This window comes from Pelophylax lessonae (assembly GCF_965119305.1).
Source record: "Pelophylax lessonae genome assembly, chromosome: 13".
Taxonomy (NCBI): domain Eukaryota; kingdom Metazoa; phylum Chordata; class Amphibia; order Anura; family Ranidae; genus Pelophylax; species Pelophylax lessonae.
Window position 1 is genome coordinate 73,764,269 of NC_138780.1, and position 24,815 is coordinate 73,789,083.

At 45.9% G+C, this 24,815-nt stretch overlaps 1 protein-coding gene across 1 annotated transcript in view; it reads right to left on the minus strand.

The window, feature by feature from the left end:
- The window catches only part of BUB1B (BUB1 mitotic checkpoint serine/threonine kinase B), a 138,833-nt gene that overhangs the window by 19,852 nt on the left and 94,166 nt on the right, over positions 1–24,815 (minus strand). The window contains exons 18-21 of the mRNA XM_082275302.1: positions 22,284–22,396; positions 21,960–22,121; positions 19,532–19,674; positions 4,827–4,995 (exon numbers count right to left, since the gene is read on the minus strand). Of these exons, the coding sequence (XP_082131428.1) occupies positions 4,827–4,995; positions 19,532–19,674; positions 21,960–22,121; positions 22,284–22,396 (587 nt within the window). The remainder of the gene's footprint in view (positions 1–4,826; positions 4,996–19,531; positions 19,675–21,959; positions 22,122–22,283; positions 22,397–24,815) is intronic.

Sequence of the window (24,815 nt, forward strand, 5' to 3'; positions counted from 1 at the left end):
TACTTAAATTGAAGGCAACTCTACCCAACATATCATTAGTTTAGCAAGGGGGGGGGGGGGGCCATACTCCTTACATTTTCTCACTTTACAGCAAAATGGCGGCACCACGAGGCTCCCAGGAGGGATCCTAGGCCTTAAGGACAGACCCAGGCAGGGCAGGGGGCCCTGGAAGAAGCCCCCCACGAAATACAAACCCCCCTCCGCACAGCCGATCGGTCACCGGCAGTGCCCCCCCCCTGGCCCCATGGCCAGCCCAGCCCCCACCCCTGGAGGTGGACCAGACTGCTCTCCCAGCCCCAGCATAAGTGGAGGGGGGGCAAGATGGGGGACAGATGAACGGGGGATGCTTGACGAGAAGGAAGGGAACCTGGGGGTCCCAAGGACATCCATCCCTAAACCCACCAGGGGGAAAGGGGGGACAGCTATTCACCATACCAGGAACTAGGTGGGCACCGCTCTAGACAGAACCCCTCCCCATCGAAATGGGGGAGGCTGTCAGCCAGGAGGAAGGATGCAACTCAAGCTGAGACCCAGTGGTATGTGACCTCGTGAGGGGTTTAACTCACAGGCCAGCCCCCGTCCAGTGGGGCTATGTCGCGGCCGATCTAGCGCAGATCATCGCCAGATTGGGGTGACCACTGGACCTAGATTATCCAGCCCGTCGCCCAGTCCAGCAGTTGATTGTAGATCTCACAGAAAAAAAATAGGAGAAAAAAAATCTCTAGCTAAAAAAAATTGCCAGGACCAGAGATCCCAGCAAGGAACTAGGTCCTTACTAGGCAGAAAAAAACTTGGGAGTACCTATAGCAGGGAGAGGGAGTATACCCCCTGTGACTGCCCATAGGCGTAGCCAGATTTTTTTTCTGCCTAGTTTCCTACTCCTATAGGGAGCAGTATAACCCAATGGTTATGAAGATCAGGAGCAATGAATAAAAGCGAAAAATATCTGAAAAGTGTGGTGTGCATTTGTAGTCAGCCCCATTTGCTCTGATACTCCTAACTAAAATCTAGTGGGACCAATTGCCCCCAGAAGTCACCTAATTAGTAAAAAGAGTTCACCTGTGTAATTTATTTTCAATATAAATACAGCTGTTCTGTGAAGTCCTCAGAGGATTGTTAGAGAACATAAATAAATACAGCATCATGAAGGCCAAGGAACACACCAGACAGGTCAGGGATAAACAGTGAAAAAACTATCAGCGCAAAGCCAGGTGATAAATCAATATGCGTGTAAATGCAATAAATCAATATCCAGCAAATCAATGTGCATAAATAAATATCCAACAAATCAATGTGCATAAATAAATAAATCAATAAATCCGGCTGCATGCACTAATCGTGTCCACACTTCACAATCAAAAGCATAAAAATCAAAACGTGATGCGCCAGATGTGCACAAAATTGATAGGTGATCTCATGAAAACAGTATAGTGTCCATATAAATTGGTGCTGCAAAATAATGAATAATGTATCCAAGTGTCCAAAGGTAAAGCCTTAATCCCATGAGAGTTGATAAGGAAACACCAGGTGTGTCAAATCCCTTCACCAGTAGAATTGGCCTCTCACCTTAACATAAGACCCAAACGGGCCAGCATAAGCATATAAGGGGATAAAAGACTCCACAGATGACTCTCCAGCCTTCACCTCTGGAGGTCGCCGGGACATAAAATAAAGATACAAGGCAGAAATCTAGTGTTCTCCGTTTGTATATGAATGAGCTTTATTCAGGAAAAATAGGTAACTCACATTTGCTGGGCACTCAGCCGTGCCTGCTTGTATGGCATTCAGTGTGAGTTCCACCCGAACGATGATCGGCGTCAGGCACACAGGCTCCGCCTCCCTATACGCGTTACGCCGGAGCGTCGGCTCCGTTGTCTTCTTCGGTAGGGGTCTTCCTACCGAAGAAGCCAACGGAAGCCGACGATCCGGCGTAACGCGTATAGGGAGGCGGAGCCTGTGTGCGTGACGCCGATCATCGTTCGGGTGGAACTCTCACACTGAATGCCATACAAGCAGGCACGGCTGAGTGCCCAGCAAATGTGAGTTACCCATTTTTCCTGAATAAAGCTCATTCATATACAAACAGAGAACACTAGATTTCTGCCTTGTATCTTTATTTTATGTCCCGGCGACCTCCGGAGGTGAAGGCTGGAGAGTCATCTGTGGAGTCTTTTATCCCCTTATATGCTTATGCTGGCCCGTTTGGGTCTTATGTTAAGGTCAGGGATAAAGCTGTGAAGTTTAAAGCAGGGCTATGGTATAAAAAAAATATCCCAAGTTTTGAACATCTCACAGAGCACTGTTAAACCCATCATCTGAAAATGGAAAGAGTATGGCACAACTGCAAACCTACCAAGACATGGCCATCCACCTAAACTGACAGGCCGGGCAAGGAAAGAATTAATCAGAGAAGCAGCCAAGAGGCCCATGGTAACTCTGGAGGAGCTGCAAAGATCCACAGATCAGGTGGAATCTGTCCACAGGGCAACTATTAGTTGGGTGCTCCACAAATCTGGCCTTTATGGAAGAGTGGCAAGAAGAAAGGCATTGTTAAAGGAAAGCCATAAGAAGTCCTGTTTGCAATTTGTGAGAAGCCATGCAGGGGACACAGCAAACATGTGGAAGAAGATGCTCTGGTCCGATGAGACCAAAATTGAACTTTTTGACCTAAAAGCTAAACGCTCTGTGAGGTGGAAATCTAACACTGCACATTACCCTCAACACACCATTCCCACCGTGAAACATGGTGGTGGCAGCATCATGTTGTGGGGATACTTTTCTTCAACATGGAAGCTGGTCAGTTGATGAGAAGATGGAGCCAAATACAAGGCAATCGTAGAAGACACCTGTTCAAGTCTGCAAAAGACTTGAGCCTAAGGGGGAGGTTCACCTTCCAGCAGGACAACAACCCTAAGCTACCAGCCAGAGCTACAATGGAATGGTTTAGATCAAAAAATATTCATGTGTTTGAATGGCCCAGTCAAATCCCAGACCCAAATCCAATTAATCTATGGCTAAGACTTGAAATTGCTATTCACAGATGCTCACCATCCAATCTGACAGAGCTTGAGCTATTTTTGAGCTAGAATGGGCAAAAATTTCACTTAAAGCAGAGTTCCGGCCACAAAATCGACATAGTCGATTTTGGGCCATCCGCTTGCTATAGGTCACCTGAAACAGAAATGGGTAGTTAGGATTTTTTTTTTTTTTTTTTTTTTTTAAACTTACCTTGTAATTGCAGAAAAAAAAAATACTCACCTCTTCCACTTCCTCCCTCGGCTGCATGGCCCACGCAGTCACTTCCGCTTTGCAATGATTCCTGGGAGCTGAACGTCATCGCTCCCAGGAATCAATGCGCCTGCACCGGCCCCAACGTCAGTTCCGGTGCAGGCGTGTCATACCTTGCTAAACAGCTTCTGGGCATGCCCAGAAGCTGTGCAGGGATGACGCTGCAGACCCGGAAGTGACGGCGGGGCCGGCGCAGTGCATCGTGGGACCGAAGAGGACGCGGAAGAGGATCACGCTGGCTTCAAGCTGCCCACACCTGAGATGGCAGCGATGGAGAAGAAATTTTTAAAGTAAGTATTTCTTCTAAAAGGTAAGTGCAACTTGGGACAGATCAGAGGCTAGCCATTGTGGAATGTACTAGCCCTGACTGTTCCGGGGGTATGTTCATTGAAAAATTTTTTTTTTTGTGGCCGGAACTCCGCTTTAAAATGTGCAAAGCCCGTAGAGATACCCAAAAAGACTGGCAGCTGAAATTGCAGCAAAAGGCGGTTCTACAAAGTATTGACTCAGGGGGGGCTGAATACAAATGCTCGTCGCACTTTTCAGATATTTGTAAAAAAAATTGAAAACCATTTATCATTTTCCTTCCACTTCACAATTATGTACCACTTTGTGTTGGTCTTCAAGGCGTAAATTTCAAGGCGTATGAGTATTGGTTCAAGGCACTGTAAATCTGCATTGATTCTCTGACTCAAAGCTCATTAGCTACACCTGGGGCTCTATGAGCCTGGTCTCCAGATCTTTCTCAAGTCTCCGTGGATTATTTCTCCTGAATGGAGTTTTTCTACAAGACTCAGCAAATTGTATGCAGACAGGATAATGACCTCCTTTAGTCAAAGTCTCTCAAGTCTTCAAGCATGTCCTGGTGGAGAATGCAAAGTAGCTTCCCAGGTAAATTCATAACTGATAAATATTTTACTGAGCAGTACTAGGTGGGCTAATCCTGAGGCATTGTGGGTGACACATCGTGCTTACACAAAAATGTAGCAATTACATAAACAATACAAAATACTGAAAAAAAAAACTATACATCGATATTAAAACACAAATTAATGCAGTTATTAATTTAAAAAACTAAATAATAAATAACGTATTTTACATGTATTGACTTCATATTCGCCTCTTGCAATCCCCAGTCAAACAGCATTCAGATTGGGAGTCAATCAGGTATGCTGCAAATATGCTGACAAGGAGCATGCTGATAAAAGGTGTCACATTATTGCTACTTCGGTGTTTTGTTGACCATCTGCATATGTTCACGTCGATTATGTGTCAATGTCAGGGATGTTACACTATTACAAGTTGTAGAACTACTACAAAGGCAGTAGAACTACTACAAAAAACAACTACTCTAGGGTCAGTAAGTAATCAACATCTACCCAAATGCATTTAAGTACAGGCATGTAGGACTTAAATGGGATGACCACGATGAACGCCAAACAACTATACTGTACCTGCAGCACAGGCTTTCAATGTGTTCTACATAACGCAGAGTTATGCATCAGATAAAATAGACAATGTCAGTTTCGTACACTTACCTGGTAAGGTGAAGTTCGGCCAGCTAGGACCTGCTGCCCATATTCAGTTTGTGCTATGGGGAAAGCTTTTGAGGTTAGTGTAGGGCAGAGCCGCATGTCCATGCTGTGGGAGAAGTCTGTTGGTTTGATGCAACCATTCATCTCTGTGCAAGAAGTCAGGTCAAAAATGCTGTTGGAGGGGGAAAAAAAAAAAAAATAATTGTTTGTTTATCTCGGGGACCCGGCTATACCACAAGCCAACTGATAGAACCACTTTGCTTCATGCACACAGTGCACACCCCCCAGCACTAGTCCATGGAAATCTAAATGCCCAGAAGCTGGGAGTAAAAGGAGCAACTCCAACCCCATAACAGCTAAACTACAGCTTGATGAAATGATGGAACGATATACTGAATGTGGCTACTCAAAACTCCTCCACCAACAGAGACAACGAGTAGCAAATGCTGGAGAGTCCCTATAATGTCCCTGGGACAATATCCCACGAAACCAAACCTTTTTTCTAACTTGCTACTCAGGAGTGAGTTATATAGTGAAGGATGTGGTTTATACCTGTCGGCCGATTGTTTCTAGCTATCAAAGCTTAACATTAGCTAGTACATCTCCCCCTATCATAAGTTATTAGAAAGGAAAAAGCTTGAAAGATCTCCTGATGCACACTGAATTACCACCCATTACTAAACCATCCACCTGGCTTAGTCCTGGCAAACCCGGTTGTTACCGCGGTCCAGATTGTAGCACGTCACCAAATGCTGACTGGTCAATTCTTTCTACAGCTGCAATTGCCAAGCGTGTGCATATTAAAAACCGACTTTCTTGTAAATCAGAATATGCAATATATTTGCTTCGCTGTCAATGCAGTTTGTACTTTAGGCCCCTTTCACACAGGCGGACAGTTCAGATCCGCCTGTCACTTTCTTTTGGCGGATCTGAACGGTCACCCCATGCATCTCTATGGGGCATTGGATGTCAGCGGAGACATATCCGCTGACATCCGATCCGTCAAATCTGGACGGATGAAAACACTATTTCTCTTACGTCCTCCGACAGTCGCCGCCTCTTCATATTCGTCACATATGGGGTATTAGACTTTGCTCCGAAGGAGTAGCTAGGCAACAGAATATGTTAACAATAAAGCTTTAACATATCCCACCCTCAAGGGGTGGTCCCCTCAGTCAATACCCTCCTACTTCCTGCAACCATATCTCAGTTTTAATGTCTAGCTTGTCAGGAGTGGCTGGCTCTCTCTGTGCTGGGACTTTTTGTCCCAGACTCTTTCTTCTTTTTAATATTTTGTTTGAGTTTTTTTTTCTCTACCTTTACTTAGCTGTTATTTTGGTCAGCATTAGTTAGTTCTTCGGACGAAGAGGATCATGCGGACTGGGTCTCGGGCTGATCCCCCTGATCGCAGGTCGTGGGTCAGTGGCTTCCCAGTCTGCCATCGAGCGTTCAGCCAGGTAACGCTCCTGACACAGTGAACGACCCGTCCCTGTTCGGTGCAGGGATGATTGGTGAGGTGGCTACCTCACCGGACGCTGTGCGGTTTCTTAACCGCCATTGTGTGCGTCTTGAATTGCGACTCTCCCTGCCTCATGTGCAGCGGCTTGTTCGCCTGTGCGGGTTCCCCACGCCATGTGAGGTAAGTGTATCTATGTGGGGACCTGTCTGTCTGGGGGGGGTCTCAGTCTGGGACTGTGTAACCTGCCTTTATTCACACTGCTTGTCTCCCTATCTCTCGGCTGCATGCTGTGGGCTGCAAGGGGGGGGGGGGGCTGTGTGACACTGTGTGTGTCAGGCTGGGCAGTGTGGGAAGCTGTGTGCTGTGGGGCATGTTTTTATGGCATGTTGGGGCATATACAGCGATCGCTGCGGCGATCTAACATGTATCCATATAATGGGATAAGCTTGTGTGTGTTTTTATGCACTATGGAGCGGCGATTTCGGCGCCAAACGACGCCATTTTACCGGCGCCCGCTCCGGCCGCATGGTTTACATGCACGGCGGCCATTTTCTTGTAGCCTCCATAGGCTTACATAGAGCGCCCTGGCAGCATCACTTCCTCTTTCCTGGAACACCGATCGAGGCAGCAGCAGCAGCGGGGTCTCCTCAGGTTTTATCCTTCTATTCCTGTTTGCCATTGCCTGTATTCAGTCTGTATATTCCCTGTGGGGGTCTCATTGTGCCTGAGTGTGGTGCGGTGGGCTGCGCTTGCCGCGCTTGCTAAAAGGGGGCAGTTAACCCTTGGTTGTCTGGCATACAGGGGCAATGGATTCTCAGGAGGGCAAGTTTCCCACAGTATTGGTGGAAAGCCAGGGGACCGCTGTTTCCCCCCCCAGGGGGGGATTTAGCCACTATTGTGGCTGGCCTTGCTGCCCAGGTGCAAATGCTGGTGGCTGCTCAATCTACTAAACGGCCCAGAGTTGCTCTGTCCTCTGATTCTGAGGGTGAAGGTGATGGGGCTGTTCTAGCAGGGACCCCCTTATCGGGGTCCCGCTCCTCTCTTGATCTAGTGGGGTCTGAAGTGGAGGCTGAAGTTGAGGGGGTCGATAATTCTCCCCCTGGCTCGCCTGAAGAGCTTGCAATCATGGATGAGTTGATTGCTTCCATTAAGCAAACGCTGCGTTTGCAGGACGAAGTGTGTCCTCCCGCTGCCTTGGCGGCTTATGGGACGCAGAGAAAACGCAGGACGCCGCAGGTTTTTCCCTGCAATGCTGATTTTCAGCGCGCTGTTAAGGATCAATGGCGCGATCTGCGCAAACCTTTTGCGGTACCAAGTAAATTCAAGCTGCGTTATCCTTTCTCGCCTGCCACTGATGAACGGTGGTGTGTGCCTCCACCAGTGGATCATGCAATTGCGGTTTTGAACAAAGCCACTGCGATTCCTGCAGAGGGTTCCCCTGTTTTCCGTGATGCCACGGATAGGAGACTGGAGTCTCTTGCCCGTCATACTTATTCTGTTACGGGTTCTATGCTTAAGGCTCTGTTTGCGTCTCTCATGGCGGCCCAGGCGATCGCAAGTTGGACGCAGATGCTTAGGCGCGTCCTAGTGGCCGATTCGGCCTCGCCGGCGACCCTGGATATGGTGGATCAGATCCACCAGGGTGTCATGTATCTGTGTGATGCGGACCTGGACCTGATTCCGTTGGCTGCACGTGTGCACAGCGTGGCGGTGTTGTCTCGCCGCCTGGTTTGGTTGAAATGTTGGTCGGTGGACCAATCTTCACGTAAAACCTTAGCCAATCTGCCTTATGATGGGTCTCGCCTTTTTGGGGAGTCCCTGGATGTGTTGATTAAGGGGATCACCGGGGGTAAGAGCACTCTCTTGCCCCATTTCCCCAAGGCTAAGGGGGCTTCTGGGAAGAAGCATGCGAATTTTCGGCCCCCTCAGGGGTCCTTTCGTGCCTTTCGGCCGCACTACAAGGGCAAACCGTTCAAAGGCCAAGGTTCTCAGAAGAAGCCCTGGTCTGGGAAACAGAAGTCCGGCCAATCCGGACCTGCGGCCCATAACAGTTCGGCCTGAAGGGGCGCCCTCACCCAGTTTTGGGGTGGGGGGACGCTTGCTCGGTTTTCTTCAGCCCTGGTTGGCCCGTGTGCGGGACAGATGGGTTCTGGAAATCGTTCGATCTGGTTACAAGATCGAGTTTCTCTCTCGGCCGGAGAGCAGATTTTTTCCCTCAAATCTACAACTGTCTCCAGAGCGCCTGCGGGATCTGCACCTGGCGGTGCGGGACCTGAGGGCTCAGGGAGTGGTGGTTCCGGTGCCTCATCGGGACAGATTTCGGGGGTTTTATTCCAATCTGTTCACCGTGTCCAGGAAGGAGGGCAAGGTTCGTCCGATTCTGGACTTGAAAGCTCTGAACCGCTCTGTGCGGGTTCGCAAGTTCCGCATGGAGTCCCTGCGCTCGGTGGTGGCTGCCCTGGTTCCGGGGGAATTCATGGCCTCCATCGATTTGAAGGATGCGTACCTTCACATCCCCATATTCGAGGGGCATCAGAGATACCTTCGATTTGCCATTGCGGAGGATCACTACCAGTTCGTGGCGTTGCCCTTTGGGCTTGCCTCGGCTCCGCGGGTCTTCACCAAGGTGCTTGCACCGGTTCTGGCATTATTGAGGGCCCAGGGCATTTCTGTCCTGGGGTATCTGGACGACATTCTGATTCGGTCTGCGACCAGTCAGGGTCTGGAGAAGGACCTGTCTGTCACAATGCAAACTCTGCAGGAGTTCGGTTGGACGATAAATGTTCCAAAGTCGACACTGAGTCCGTCGGTTCGTCTTCCATATCTGGGAATGATACTGGACTCGGTGCAGGCGAAGGTCTTCCTGCCGGAAGACAAGCTCAGGACTCTTCAGGAGGAAGTCAGGTCCCTCAGGGACGTTCCACACTCGTCTCTGCGGACGTGTATGAGATGTCTGGGATTGATGGTCTCGGCCTTCGAGGCGATTCCTTTCGCTCAGTTTCACACGCGGGGTCTCCAGGCGGAGATCCTGTCCAAGTGGGACGGGCGACCTCAATCTCTGGATCTTCAGATCTCGTTGAGTCATCGCACCAGGGTAAACCTTCGGTGGTGGCTCCAGTCCCCGTTGGTGTCCGGGGGCAAGTCGTTTCGTCCGATCTCGTGGACGATAATCACTACGGATGCCAGCCTGTCGGGCTGGGGTGGTGTTCTGGGCGTTCTGTCCGCCCAGGGGACCTGGTCGGAGGGGGAGTCTTCCCTCCCGATCAACATTCTGGAATTACGTGCGATAAGGCTCTGTCTTCATCGCTGGACGGACCGGCTGCAGGGCTGCCCGGTTCGGGTGCAGACGGACAATGCCACGGCGGTGGCATACATCAACCACCAAGGGGGCACCAGGAGTGCCCGAGCGGCTCGAGAAGTGGCCGACATTCTGTCTTGGGCCGAGGCTCATGTCCCGGCGATAACGGCGGTTCACATTCCGGGAGTGGAGAACTGGCAGGCGGACTATCTGAGTCGCCAGACCTTGGATCAGGGGGAATGGTCTCTCCATCCGGCTGTCTTCCAGATGTTGTGCGCGAAGTGGGGTCTTCCAGATGTGGACCTGTTCGCGTCTCGCCTCAACTACAAGGTGAAGAGGTTCGTGGCAAGGACGCGCGACCCTCGGGCAGACGCGTCGGACGCGTTAGTGGCCCCGTGGCATCAGTACAGGCTGATGTACGCTTTTCCACCGATTCAGTTGCTGTCCAGGTTCCTTCGCAGGTTACACTCGGAACGCAGCACGGTGATTCTTGTGGCACCGGACTGGCCTCGCCGGTCCTGGTACGCAGACCTCGTGAATCTGGCGGTCGACGCCCCCTGGCGTCTGCCTCTTCGAGACGATCTACTGTCTCAAGGACCGATTTACCATCCTGCTTTACAGTCGCTGGCTTTGACGGCCTGGCTGTTGAGACCGAGGTCCTGAAGGAGAAGGGTCTCTCTCCAGAGGTCGTTCATACCTTGATCAACGCGAGGAAGTCTTCCTCGGGAAAGGTTTATTACCGTACTTGGAAGGCCTATTTTGCCTGGTGTGAGTCCAGGGGGTTTTCACCCCGCACGTACTCGGTTTCCCGTGTGCTGTCTTTCCTTCAGACGGGTGTCGATCAGCGTTTGGCGCTGGCCACGATAAAGGGTCAGGTGTCTGCGCTGGCCGTTCTGTTTCAACGTCCCGTGGCTTCCAACTCCTTGGTTGGCACTTTTATTCAGGGTGTGCGGCATCTGGTTCCTCCTAGGAGGGATCCTTTGCCCCCCTGGGACTTGAATCTAGTTCTTTCTGTGTTACAACGTGCTCCTTTTGAACAGATCAGGGAGATCTCGTTGTCTCTGTTGTCCAAAAAGGTCGCCTTTTTGGTGGCGATCACTTCGGCTCGCAGAGTGTCGGAACTGGCGGCTTTGTCCTGCAAGTCTCCGTACCTGGTTGTTCATTTGGTTAAGGTGGTCTTGCGACCTAATCCTTCTTTTCTGCCGAAACGAGTTTCGGAATTCCATCTTAACGAGGATATTGTTTTGCCTTCGTTGTGCACGAAGCCTGAACATCCAAAGGAGGTGAGATTGCACTCTCTGGATGTTGTTCGGGCGATTAGGGTTTACCTTAAATCGACTGAGTCTTTTCGTAAGACGGACTCCTTGTTTGTTCTTCCAGAGGGTCCTTGGAAGGGCATGGCGGCTTCGGCCTCTACCATCGCCAAATGGATCAGGCAGACCATTGAACAGGCCTATGCCTTGCAGGGGAAGGTTCCCCCTGTGCCTGTGAAGGCGCACTCTACTAGATCACTGAGTACGTCTTGGGCCTGCCGTCATGGGGCTTCTGTAGCCCAGGTGTGTAAGGCGGCGACCTGGTCGACCGTGCACACTTTCACAAAATTCTACAAAGTAGATGTTCAGGCATCGGCGGATGCTTCCTTTGGCCGCAAGGTTCTTAGTGCGGCTGTTCCATAGGGTCCCTTGTTGGGGACTCCTGGCTGTTGGGATATCTTTGTATTCCCTGTTTTTTTTGTCTTTTCCTGGGTTGTTGCTCCTGTTGAGCACTTATTTTTGCTGTTGCCCAGCTGGTTTCCTTCCTTTGGTAAGGTTCCTTTCTTTGATGTGGAGACTGCGTTGCCTTTCGGCGCGGATGCGTTTCCCACCCCTCATGTTTGCACTGCTTTGGGACGTCCCCATATGTGACGAATATGAAGAGGCGGCGACTGTCGGAGGACGTAAGAGAAAACGGAATTTTTGTAAAATCTTACCTGTAAAATTCCTTTCTCTGAGTCCTCCGACAGTCGCCGCCCCCGCCCCTCTTTTGGGGTTGAATGTATACTCTACTGCTATTCCACTAAAACTGAGATATGGTTGCAGGAAGTAGGAGGGTATTGACTGAGGGGACCACCCCTTGAGGGTGGGATATGTTAAAGCTTTATTGTTAACATATTCTGTTGCCTAGCTACTCCTTCGGAGCAAAGTCTAATACCCCATATGTGACGAATATGAAGAGGCGGCGACTGTCGGAGGACTCAGAGAAAGGAATTTTACAGGTAAGATTTTACAAAAATTCAGTTTTTCCATCCATCCAGTGGATCGGATGAGAACGGACAGACGGTCCATTCCCATCCGATTTCCCCATAGAGATGCATGGGGACCTGACAGCTTGCGTCTCTACACACAGCATGGAGAACAGCTGTCATCCCCCATGCTCAATGGGGGATCGGCGGATCGATCCCCCGCTGAGAAAAACTGAGTCCGTCCGATGGACTCCTATGTGTGAAAGAGCTCTTACAGGCAAGAATATCGTTTATTTTAGGCTCGATTCCCACCTATACATTTTTTAGTGCTTTTTGCATTTTGTAGAAATGCCCTAGTCCATGTAACATGGTTTCCTATGGAACACTATCAGCAGTGCAAATCTGTAAAATGCAAAAAGCACTAAAAATGCATGGGTGTGAATCAGACCTTAGGGATCAGTTCAACAATCACAGATCTGCCATCAGCCAGGCAATTGCTTCCTGAACATCTAACCAACCGGTAGCATGCCACTTTTTGGAACAGAATCATTCTATACTAAGTTTAAAGTGCATGCTGATTGACCATGTCCCACCCCTACCTAGGGGGGGTTTATCACCATCGCCTGCTGTTACAGAGGGAAAGTCGATGGATCCACGACTTACGATCTTTGCCCCTAAGGGGCTTAATGACCGTTTTTTTTATCCTTTGGAATGTCTAGCTGACTACCTGTTGGTGCTTTTAACACCCTGACTGGAGAAGTGATGAGCAGAACAGTTAGTGGTATATATGCTCCCTGACTGGATGGATATCCAGATGATGGCCTTCTTCATATTTATGTGTTCTGACCCTGATCTATTTGGCAATTTTTTGGACATAAATGTGCTAATTGGTATAGTATGCCATTTTTTTGCCTTGTTGGTGGTACATTAGACTGATTCTTTTGCGTGGTATTCTAGGAGTCCAGACCCTTTTCTTTAATGGAAACCTCACTTGGTTTCCACACCCACTCCGATTCGGGTTAACAAGTTCTTTTCCTAATGGCGTTAGTATTGGGGTTCTCACCATCATTCCTCCTCTACAACTATTCATATTTTTGAATCCTCTTGTTTGTTGTGTAGTATTGATTTGTATTATGTTTCTGTGAATGCATTGTCATTTTAGGTGCTATACTAGACTAATTCTTCTGCGTGGTGTTCTGGGTGTCAAGACCCCTTTTCATTAATGGAGGTTTCCAAGCCCACTCCTTCTGTTTGGGATGGCAAGTTTATTTTCTCCTTAGTGGTGTTAGTCTTAGGGGTGCTCACCATCATTCCAACTATTTATATAAATCGGAGTCCTCTGGTTTCTTCTATCTGGTTGTGGAGCATTGATTAAGATTAAGTATATTTGTATGCATTTCTACTTTTGTGCACGGTCTATTGTCTTATGTTGGGTGCTATTCACTCTCCTAAAACTGTTTACATTTGGCACACCTGGGGTGTTTGGTCTTGGGTAGTATATTTGTGGCTATCTGATCATTTTGAAATTTGTTGCCATGTTGTCCTAGCAGATCACTTGTTTTTAACTTTTTTCATGGTACTAATTAGGGGCGGTCAATGCCTGCCTGGTGTTTAGCATGTGCTATGGCGGCCATCTAGTGAATGCTTGTTGCATGATTTGTTTGTTCCATTTTTTCTGCAATTTGCCATTTTTATATAGGAGCTATTTTTGATAGGTTGATACAAGCTAGAATTTTGCTTTTTGAATAACTAATGTGATTTGCTCCTTGTATGATCTTTCTTTGAACTCTATGCATGTATCTTTTAACCCTTGCACTGTGAGAGACCATTACTTGGGGGTGGTGTTGGTGGTGGGGCTGGCTTGGGTTGAGAAGTCGGTTTACTTCCATGTTGTAGTGTCTTGTGAGAAAGATTGACTGAGCGTCATCGAAATGTTAATGAAAACACAGCATTTTCAACTGCCCCCTTTGCAAGACCGGTAAAGTCCTCTAAAACAGTTTTAGAGATATATACATATATACACTGTAAGATTGGGATGATCAGACCCAAGCAGTAGGTGCATTTCAATGAGTTGTGCCAGTCCAAAACAATTTTTTAAGGGGAAGGCTACCCCACTTTTAACAAAAACAGAAAAGTTCACAAAAGACATCAGTAGCCCAGGTAGGGCAGGGGGGCCACCATAACTGTAATTTGCACATCAGTTTTCTTAAGCCTCCTGGCTTTCTCTCTTGCCACACGGCTGCTTCAGGCCTCAAGCCTAGGCCTTAGGTCTGCTCCTCAGACCAATACAAATCATTCCTTAAAGACAAGCTCTCTCATAGCCTACTCACGATCAGCTCTTTGCTGCTCTTTCACAGACAATCTGCCTCCTGCAGACATGCACACTTCGGCTGCCCCCATGCAGCCTCTGACTCCTATAGAGGATGGGAGGCCTCCTGACTCCCATGCACAGACCTCCTGTCTGTTGAGTGGAGCCCTGAGCTCTAGCTCTGGGTCTCTTATAAAGCCAGCCAACACCTGGACAACCAGCATACCTATACATACACATTACTGTGCAAAAGTCCTAGGCAGGTGTAAAAAAAATGCTGTAAATTAAGAATGTTTTCAGAAAAAGAAGTGGTAATAGTTTATTTTGATCAATTAACAAAATGGAAAGTAAATGAACAGAAAAAAAAATCCAAATCAAAATTTGGTGCGAACATCCTTTGTCTTCAAACCAGCATCAATTCTTCTAGGTACACTTGCACACAGTTTTTGAAAGAACCTGGCAGGTAGGTTGTACCAAACATCTTGGAGAACTAACCACAGATCTTCTGTGGATGTAAGCTGCCTCAAATCCTCCTGTATCTTCATGTAACTTGACTTGATGTTGAGATCTGGACTCTGTGGGGGCCAAACCATCACTTCCAGGAAAACTTGTTCTTTACACTGAAGATAGTTCTAATTGACACTGGCTGTAATGTTCAGGGTGTTATCCTGCTGGAGAATACATTTGGGGCCAATCGCACACCTCCCTGATGATAGGACATGACGGATAAGTATCTGCCTGTATTTCTCAGCATTGAGGACACCATTGATCCTGACCAAATATGACTCTAGGTGCAGAAATTCAGCTCCAAACGTGAAAGGAACCTCCACCATGCTGCAGACACTCATTGTACTGCTCTCCAGCCCTTCACAAACAAGTTGCTTTTTGGTACAGCAAATATTTCAAACGCTGACTCATCAGTCCAGAACACCTGCTGCCATTTTTCTGCACCGCAGTTCCTAGGTTTTCATGTATAGTTGAGTCGCTTAGCCCAGTTTCCACGTTCTATCATAAAAAACATAGAAACTGATGTGCAGAATAAAATGGGATTTTTGACTTACCGTAAAATCCATTTCTCTGATGTTCATTAACAGACAAAGCTCCTGATTCTACTTAACCATTGGGATGTCCCAAAGCAGTGTGAAACATGAGGGGTGGGGGAAAAAAAAAAAGCACAAAAAAAACTTCTAAGGCTAACCATAGCCAACCAGGTAACATGGAGCTCACCTGAAAAAAAAAACAAACACACCCCCAAAGAGGACCAGGTCCTCTAAATCGCAGCCAGCAAAACCTTGCGGCCAAAAGAAGCATCCGCAGATGCCAACACATCCACTTTATAAAATTTTTTGTAAAAGTGTGCACAGACGACCAGGTAGCTGCCTTGCAAACCTGCAATGCAGTTGACGGAAAGCCCAGGAGACACTAAGCGCCCTAGTAGAGTGCTCCTTGACAGGGAAAGAAGGAACCTGACCAGGAAGAGGGTGGGCACCGCTCCGGACAGACCACCGCTCCATCGTAATGTAGGTGCTGTCAGCCAATAGAAATGCTGCGACTCAGGCCAAGGCCAGGTTGTATGTATCGCAGGCCAGCCCCCATCTAGTAGGGCTATGTCGCGGCCTACCTAGTGTGGAGCTGCGGTCTGCGTGCGCTCGCTGGCCAGACTGGGGGGACCCTCTGGATCTAGATTATCCAGTCCATAGCCCAGTCCGGCAATTGATTGTAGATTCTCACAGGAACAAAATAACAAAGATAGGAAAAAGACAACATTTAAAAAGAAAAATCGCCAGGACCCAGCAAGGAACTAGGTCCTAACTCCTGACTAGGCAGGCTATAGCAGAGAGTGGGTGTATACCCCCTGGGACTACCTATAGGTCTAGTCAATCTTTTTCTTGCCTAGGGTCCTACGCTTGTAGGGCAGTATAACCCAATGGTTAAGAAGAATCAGAAGCTGTGTTTGTCAATGAACGAAAGCGAAATGGTAGCAGGTGCTCTACATTGGAAGAGTCAAAATTTTAAATATTTGGCTGTAGCAAAAGGCAGTTTGTTCCCGATGGGCTGAGAGCAGTACAATAATGAGAGTCTGCAGGCAACAGTGAAGTATTATGAAGGTTCTTTGCAAGTCTGGGGCTGCATTTCTGCAAATGGAGACAGATTTTGTCAGGATCAATAGTGCCCTCAATGCTGAGAAATACAGGCAGATACTTATCCATCATGTCCTACTATCAGGGAGGTGTGTGACTGGCCCCAAATGTATTCTCCAGCAGGATAACAATGCCAAACATACAGCCAATGTCATTAAGAACTATCTTCAGTGTAAAGAAGGAGTCCTGGAAGTGATGGTTTGGCCCCCCAAAGAGTCCGGATCTCAACATCAAGTCTACCCGGGATTACATGAAGATACAGGAGAATTTGAGGCAGCTTACATCCACAGATAATCTGTGTTTAGTTCTCCAAGATGTTTGGAGCAACCTACCTGCTGAGTTCCTTCAAAAACTATGCGCAAGTGTACATAAAAGAAAGGAAGAATTTATGTTGCTTTGAAGGCAAAAGGTGGTCACACCAAATATTTAATTTGATTTGGATTTCTCTTCTGTTCAATTACTTTCCATTTTGTTAATTTATAAAAATAAACACTTCTATTTCTGAAAGCATTCTTAATTGACAGTTCATACCTGCTAAAGTACAGTGTGTATAGATATAAATGAAAAACACACACACACATATCTAAACAACTTTTGCATGGAGTACCAAAGTAGAATTGAAGGTTTAAGAGTTTGATTTCCAAGTAACATAAGTCAGTAATGCTTTGTGCGTAGCATATGGATAAAAAGGAGTATGAAGAAGTAAAATGTATAGTGAAAGATAACTAGCGGGAAATGCATATGACCATAATTCATTACTGGATATCTACTTGTTTTCTTAAACATAAATGTATATCCAGATTGGAAGTTTCACAGTATACGATAGGGGGAAAGTACATTTTGAAGAAAAAAACAAAAACACACAGAAGAGAAAGAGTGGCAGAAGAGTTTTTATAAAAGTCCAAAGGCTGCGTGCAGGCCATCGAGGGTTGGCATACTCCTAGGAATTTATCATAGCCGTCATTAAAGTAAACATTTTCTTCATGCAAAACCAACTGCTAATAGCAGAACTCTCATGCTTTTTTTTTTTTTTTTTTTTTTTTTTTAATTCTTTCATAATTTTTCTCCTCTGAGCTTCTTTCTCATACTGTCCCTGGCCACCTTGCCCAACTCCCATATATGTGGGTGCCCCTGTGCCTGCTGGGACCTATGGAGTCCCGTCCGCGTCTCCAGTACATGTGTGCTCATGTTTAGAACTACTAACTTACATGCAGCCACAGGAAAAAGCAGAGCAAGGACAGAGCTAAAGCCACCCCTCTTCCCCTCCACAACATCACCCAGAAGCAGAGTGACAAACCAACTAAACCTGACGAATGGGTTATAGAAGACACTGATAAGAGGAATATTGTGTGGACACTGACATTAGCACGTTGGCAGTGTTTACCGAATGCTCAAGAAAAATGGCAACCTGAGACATTATTCAGAGTTTCTGCCAATACACTTGGTACTGTTAGCAATCTGGGGCTACTCATAATAGCTACAGAACTTGCATTACAGTCTTTTGCCACAAGAAGTCCATAAAATAAACACCAAGGGTCCTATTTTTTTTTTTTAACCACTTGCCGACCCCTGCACGACTATTTACGTCAGCGGTCAGCCCCTCACAGGCAGAGTGACGTAGGGCTACGTCGTTAGCCTGTGAGGGTCTAGGGAGCGAGCGCGCGCCGCCAGAGGCGTCACGCCCCCCCCGCGCGTGTGACCGGCGGACCCGATGTCCGCCGGTCACTGGCGATCGTCCGTTAGAGCGGGAGAAAGGCAGGCGGCTAATGTAAACAAGCCGCCTGTCATTCTCCCCTGTGTAGGAATAGTGATCATACGGTTCTACTATGTGGGACCATTGATCACTGTTCCTACACCTCAAGCCACAGCCAATCACAGTTAGAATCACACCCCTAGGGACACACATAACCCCTCCCTCTCAAATAAAGTTAACCCCTTCACTGCCAGTGTAATTTTACAGTAACAGTGCATATGTATAGCACTGATTACTGTAGAAATGTCACTGGTAACCCCAAAAGTGTCAAAAATGTCAGTCAAGGGTCCGATCTGTCCGCCGCAATGTCGCAGTCCCGCAAAAAAAAAATAAAAAAATAATATCGCAGATCGCCGCCATTACGCGATAAAAAAAAAAACAAAAATGACAAAAAATCTTTCCCTTTGTTAGTAAACGCAATAACGTTTGCACAAACCAATCAAAATACGCTTTTTGCGATTTTTTTTTACCAAACATATGGTAAAAAAAAAATTGGCCCAAAATGTTAAATTTTGATTTTTATTTTTTTTGTAAAAAAAAATGTGAAAAATAGTTATTTTTGCAAAATTTACGCTGTTCTTTTGGTTATAAACGCAAAAAATAAAAATCGCACAGGTGATCAAATACCACCAAAAGAAAGCTCTGTTTGTGGGAAAAAAAAGGATGTCAAAATTCGTTTAGGTACAGCGTCGCATGACCGTGCAATTGTCCGTTAAAGTCACGCAGTGCCGAATCGCAAAATAGGCCCTGGTCAGGAAGGGGGTAAAATCTTCCGGGGCTTAAGTGGTTAATTTGCTCGACGAATGTGACCAGTATTCGCCCATCCATGACAGATTGACTGTACTTTGCTTAAAACAGATTTCCTACGATTGTCAGCTCCATTTAATGGCCATAACGTGGTATTGTTCCTGAGGAAAAAAAAAAATAAAAAATCAGCATTATGGCCACTAGATGGAGCAAGCGAGGATATGAAATTGCTGGATTAAACGAAGCAGTCCGAATTCATTAAGGATAGGTGAATGCTTGTCGTATTTATCCTTTATTTTTATTAAATGATTGTAGAGTGGTCTTCTTAAGAAACTCATTAAAATAGTTATCAATACATACATTGTAAGTACAATGTAAAACAAATGATGCTTTTTGCCCATTGTAAAGTTAACATTGTTTTAAAAAATTGCACAGCCCAAATTCTTATGCTAAACACAAATTTGGCAGGTATGTGGAAATTTTTCTATTTTAAATGGAAAACAATGATAGCACTAAAACAAACCATAGCATTCTACCACCTATGGTTTACAACGACTATTCCAAACAGAGCTGGAAATAGACAAAAAACACCTTTGGCCAGGTATTGTGGTAGGCTTTTGTTATCAGTTAAACTACAAACTTGATCACTGGGTTGTTTGGAAACACGGGCAGTCATTTGTAACAGACAATTGCTGCTTCTCTAGGTTTTTGTTTTAATTCATAACTGTCCACAGTAGTGTACAGCAAGGAAAACATGTAGCCCACCAGTAGGAATACTCACCTGTTGTCCAGCAGAAGAGTTTCTGTCCTCAAGTCTCCATGAATGATTTCTACTGAATGGAGTTTTTCTACAAGACTCAGCAAATTGTATGCAAACAGGATAACGACCTCCTCAGTCAAAGTCTCTCGGTCTTCAAGTATATCCTGGTGAAGAAGGCAAAGCAGCTTCTTAGGTCAATCCAAAACTGATCAACACAAAAATACAAACTACGTAGACATAAAACACAAATTAATGCAGTTCTCCATTTATTAAAAAAAATAATAATAATTTTGTATGTAAAAATAAATGTATTTTTACATCTGTTGACTTCATATTAGCCTCTTGCAATCCCCAGCCAAACAGCATTCAGAGGCAGTACTGGGAGCCAATCAGGTAAGCTGCATGCAAATATGCTGGTAAGGCAAATGCTAATAAAAGTGGAAAGAAGAGGTACAAGACATCATCGGTGCTACTGTCCTTTCATTGTCCAGTCAGCATGCTGGGGTGGAAAATTGACACCCCTGTATTCCTTAGAGTGATATTAAAGCCTTTTTTTTGTTTTAAAATAACAAACATGTTATACTTATGCAGTAGTTTTACAAAGAGCAGCCCAGATTCTCCACTTCTAGGGTCCCTCGCAGGTGCCCCTGGCTCCTCCCTACGGAGCCTTCGATCGGATATGCTGCAGAGATTTGCAGCGTCTGGTCGGCTCCTCCTCTCCTTAACCCCTCGCCACCATCCCCCATCAACCCCCCCCCTTTTTTGTTTTAGAGACAAGCCTTGGATTGCTTTTATGTGGGACATTGAACAAAGGGATTCGTTTGATTTATGCATCAATCAATATGGACACAACCTGGATAATACTTCGATGGATCCCAGCAGGCTCAATTGGCCCTCTGGGATCTCACTCGATCCTGCCACAGCATCCTCAAAAGTTAAAGGTAAAGGTGGGGTATGCACACGTCCAGTAACACACTGATAGTACTCTAATATTAGTGAAAGGGTTTTAAGTACCTACATAAATCACATCCAACAATTGGCTTTTATTCATATTTTTATTCACACTTGTATTTACATTGTGATTGTGCGTTTTATGCTTTTTAAATGGATGCTTACTATTGTAGTTGCATTGTGTAGATCAATTTTATTCAATTGTATGTGTAACTGTTTTATTTTGTTTTGATAGTGCAAGTGTGGTGTACATTATATGGGTTTCATGAACCAACCCTGTTGGGGGCTGAATGGTAGTGCTACAAGAGGGAAGGGTGTAGTACCTCAGCCACACCCCTAGAGGGAGGGCCCCCAAAGGTCTGAGGGAGGGGATTTGAGCAATGCATTGCCATTTAAACTTATGAGTAAGTCATGACACAGTGGCTCTGAGGAAGAGGCTGGGCCTCGAAACGCGTCAGCCGTCATCTCATCGGATTATGGACTAACTTATGGACTACTCCTGACACTGGAGCAACTGAGCTTGATATGATCTTTTTTCACCTGTGTTTGTGAGTAGCCATTTTTTTTATGGTGCATGAATAAAGCCTATTATTGAGGATAATGCGCTAGGTCGGTGCGCCCTTTCTTTGTTTTTCTTTTCCTCCCTCCGGTTAAATGCCCCCACAGCATGCAGCTTGCTATGGAGGCACCCGAGCTGAGCTGCTGCTATGTGTGTCCATTCAGACACGGAGCTACGGCTCGGCCCCGTCCCCTCTCCTCATTGGTTTACTGACTTTGATAACAGCAGCAGGAGCCAATGGTGCCCTCTGCTGCCTCAGCCAGTGAGGAGGGAGAGTCCCGGACAGCCGAGACTCTCGTGCAACATTACTGGATTGAGATAGGGCTCAGGTAATTATTAGGGGGCTGCTGCACACAGATGGCTTTTTATCCTTAAGCATTCTGGTAAAAAAAAAAAAAAAAAAACGTCTGCCTTTAGAACCACTTTAATTGCAATGGTGGCGTCATCCTCCAGGCTATACAAATCTCAGGAAAAGATGAACAAAAATCAGTAGAGGGTAAAACGCATTTTATACAGTATATGTATTTTACCACTTCAAAATCGAGCACTTTCACCCGCTTCCAGCCCAGGGCAACTTTCAGCTTACAGTGCTGTTTCACTTTGACAATTGCGAAAGTAGTCATGCAATTTAAGGTCAGGACACCAGAAGGATTTCCACTTTTTCAAATATGTTCTTCTTTGGACCTGCTGTAGTCTAACTTCTGGGGTAATTTTTACAAGAGCAATGAGAAATAAGATGAACGAGCAATGTCTACCTAAATACATTCCAAATAGTTGCAGTGGAACAATTCAGGTTAAACTCCCTCTCCCCGCACTTTTGGCAGGTTTAGGTTGACAGACTGAACCAGCGGTTTTATGGCTGTTGGGGGGGGGGGGGGGGGGGGGCCTTCTCTGGATAATTGAGTATTTCTATAGGTTTCTAAACAGACAGACATTCACCTGAATAGTAAAGTGAGTGATATCCTTATAAACAATGAGACAGCCATCCTGGAAGAGGAAGCAGTCACTTTGTTCTAAGAGACAACTGTTAAAGACCTCCCCGAGCCGTTCGGTCAGTTGCTGTGTTATATAGAAATCCCAAGGAACTGGCTGGGAGTCCATCTGCAACAGGCAACATTAAATAAAACATTATTCTGGTCCACATTATTAAAACTTAAACAAAAACTAAAAACAAATAAATGTAGCTTAAATGCTTTTTAACACAAAATTATGAGAAGGACAAACAAAAAAAAAAAAAAAAAAAAAAAAAAAAGATTAACTAACCTTTATAACTACCCCTTTTATACTTTCCATCTCCTCATCAGATAATGTTGCTTTAAAAAGGTTTCTGCTTTCTCCTATACTAACTTTACCTCTTAGTTGATATGTTTCACCACCTGTAAATAAAGGTAACCAGATAAACACAATTCAGTGAAAGAAAACATGAAAATGTTGTCACTGGAACTATAAAGCTAGATGGGATGCAAGTGGCCACCTATTCAACAAATGCATCATGTAACGAGGCTAAGTTGCAGACATCTGACCACAGTAAAATACATTTTTCTCACCTCTGTGCCAAGACATAAGGACTACACTATCAATTGGTATAAAATTAGTGATCAGAGGGAGGGGTTGTTTCCACTGGATCAGTGGAGCCTTTCGGTCGTGGTAATATCGGTATCAAGGTGTGGTGATAAAAGTAAGGAGGACCTTTCCACAGTCAATCTTCAGTTTGGAGGCAGTTTATTAACCTGCCAGCTGTAACGTGATCTTGAGGAGAATTGTTCAGTAGTGCAATGATCTTGCGATTTCACCAGCCAGCTGGATATGCTGTACAGCTGAGAAAGTAGTGCTTGTTGTGGAACTGTGTGATCCTGTGAGGCTGGTAGCTAAATTGTTTTTAGTACTGAACACTGCGGTCATACATTTATAATAAAGTTACTATTTTTTCAGTGAATCTATTAAATCCCCTCTAAATTGACCACGGTATATAATGTCTGCTGAGCCCTGACACCGTGGTCAGTTTACGCGCCTCTGTCATCTGCAGGTCTCTGTCCTCCTCTCCCCCCTCCTGTCAGTACCCACCGCCTACCACCCTGCTGCTAAAATAACTAAAACACCGCTGTGCTGGTGGTCTCCGTTTGCAGGCAAGTCTGACAATGTGCTAGTATGCAGTGCACACCAGTAAAAAATTACCTAAACCTGCCAGGGGACCAGCTTTCGTGTTTTTACAACTTTAATACAGCTTTAAATCAGCCAGTACAACTCCACTACTCCCATCAAGTTTTAGATTTGTGTAAAAGCAGTAGAGGAGTGGTCCTAAGACAGATGGGTATAGATCTGTCTCTTTTAATAAACTCCAAGTAATGGATATGGCAAGTCAAAAAATTGGATTTTTGACTTACCGTGAGATCAATTTCTCTGATGTTCATTGATTGATACAGCTCCTGATCGTCATGACTACTGGGTTATACTGTCCCCTACAGGAGTAAGACACTAGGCAGAGAGAAAAAAAAAAAAAAGTCTGGCTACACCTATGAGCAAACTCCCTCTCCCTGCTATAGGTACTTTGTTTTGTTACAAGCAGTGTCAGAAGAATTAGAACGCTACAGAGGGGTGGGTGCGGTGTACGTGAATGAACATCAGAGACATGGATTTTACCATAAGCCAAAAATCCCAAACTACGGCTCTCCAGCTGTTGCGAAACTACACATCCCATTAGGCATTGTAAAGCTGACATTCACTGGCATGACTAGGCATGATGGGAATTGTAGCTCCTGAACAAATGGAGGGCCATAGTTTAAAGAGGATCAGGTCCTCCAAACAGCAGCCTGCAAAACCTTGTGGCCAAAAGCAGCATCTGCAGATGCCAACACTTCTAGGGACAGCTACTTACCATCCCAAGAACAGGGTGGGCACCGCTCCGGATAGGACACCTAATAATATGGGTGCTGTCGGCCAGGAAGAAACGCTGCGACTCAGGCTGAAGCCAGTTCGAATGTGCCCTCGCTAGACGTTTAACTTGTAGGCCAGCCCCCATCCAGTGGGGCTATGTCACAGCCGACCTGCGGTCAGCACGCACTCATTGGCTGGACTGGGGGGACCTTAAGAATCTAGATTATTCAATCCGGCACTTGATTGTAGATTCTCACAGGAACAAAATAATAAAAAGGAATAAAAAATTCCATTTAAAAACAAAAAAAAAAAAAAATTGACAGGACCAGAGATCCCAGCAAGGAACTAGGTCCTTACTCCTGACTAGGCAGAAGAAAAAAAAACTCAATACCTAGAGCAGAAAGTGGGAGTATACCCCCAGGGACTGCCCCATAGGCATGCTTATTTCTCAGCCTAGTGTCCTACTCCTGTAGGGGGCAATATAACCCTACGGTCATGAAGATGAAGAGCTGCATCAGTCAATGAACGAAAGAGAAAAACCCTCTACCTATGAGATGGTGATTACTTATGCCCAGACTCATGAGTAAGAGTGTGACTGAATTCGAAATGAACTTGAACAAAAGGAGAGATTGCTGACAACAGAATGGGTAATCAGAAGCAGTTGTGTATTGACCTATGTTCAGAATTCTTCTGTAGGTTTTCACTTCTCGTGTGTTCTATGAGATACATGGGAATGGATTTGTGCAGTCTCTCTCAGAATTATAGTTTTATGTAATTATCATGTTTGCTTAAAACACGCTTGGTTACCACACAAGGACAAATTCATTTCTAAGTGCCAAAACGGATGGAAAGTCAGGAATTACCCAATCCTGGGAGTTGTGTCCAAGATATGGCTTTATGCTGCTGCTGCTGCTGATTTAT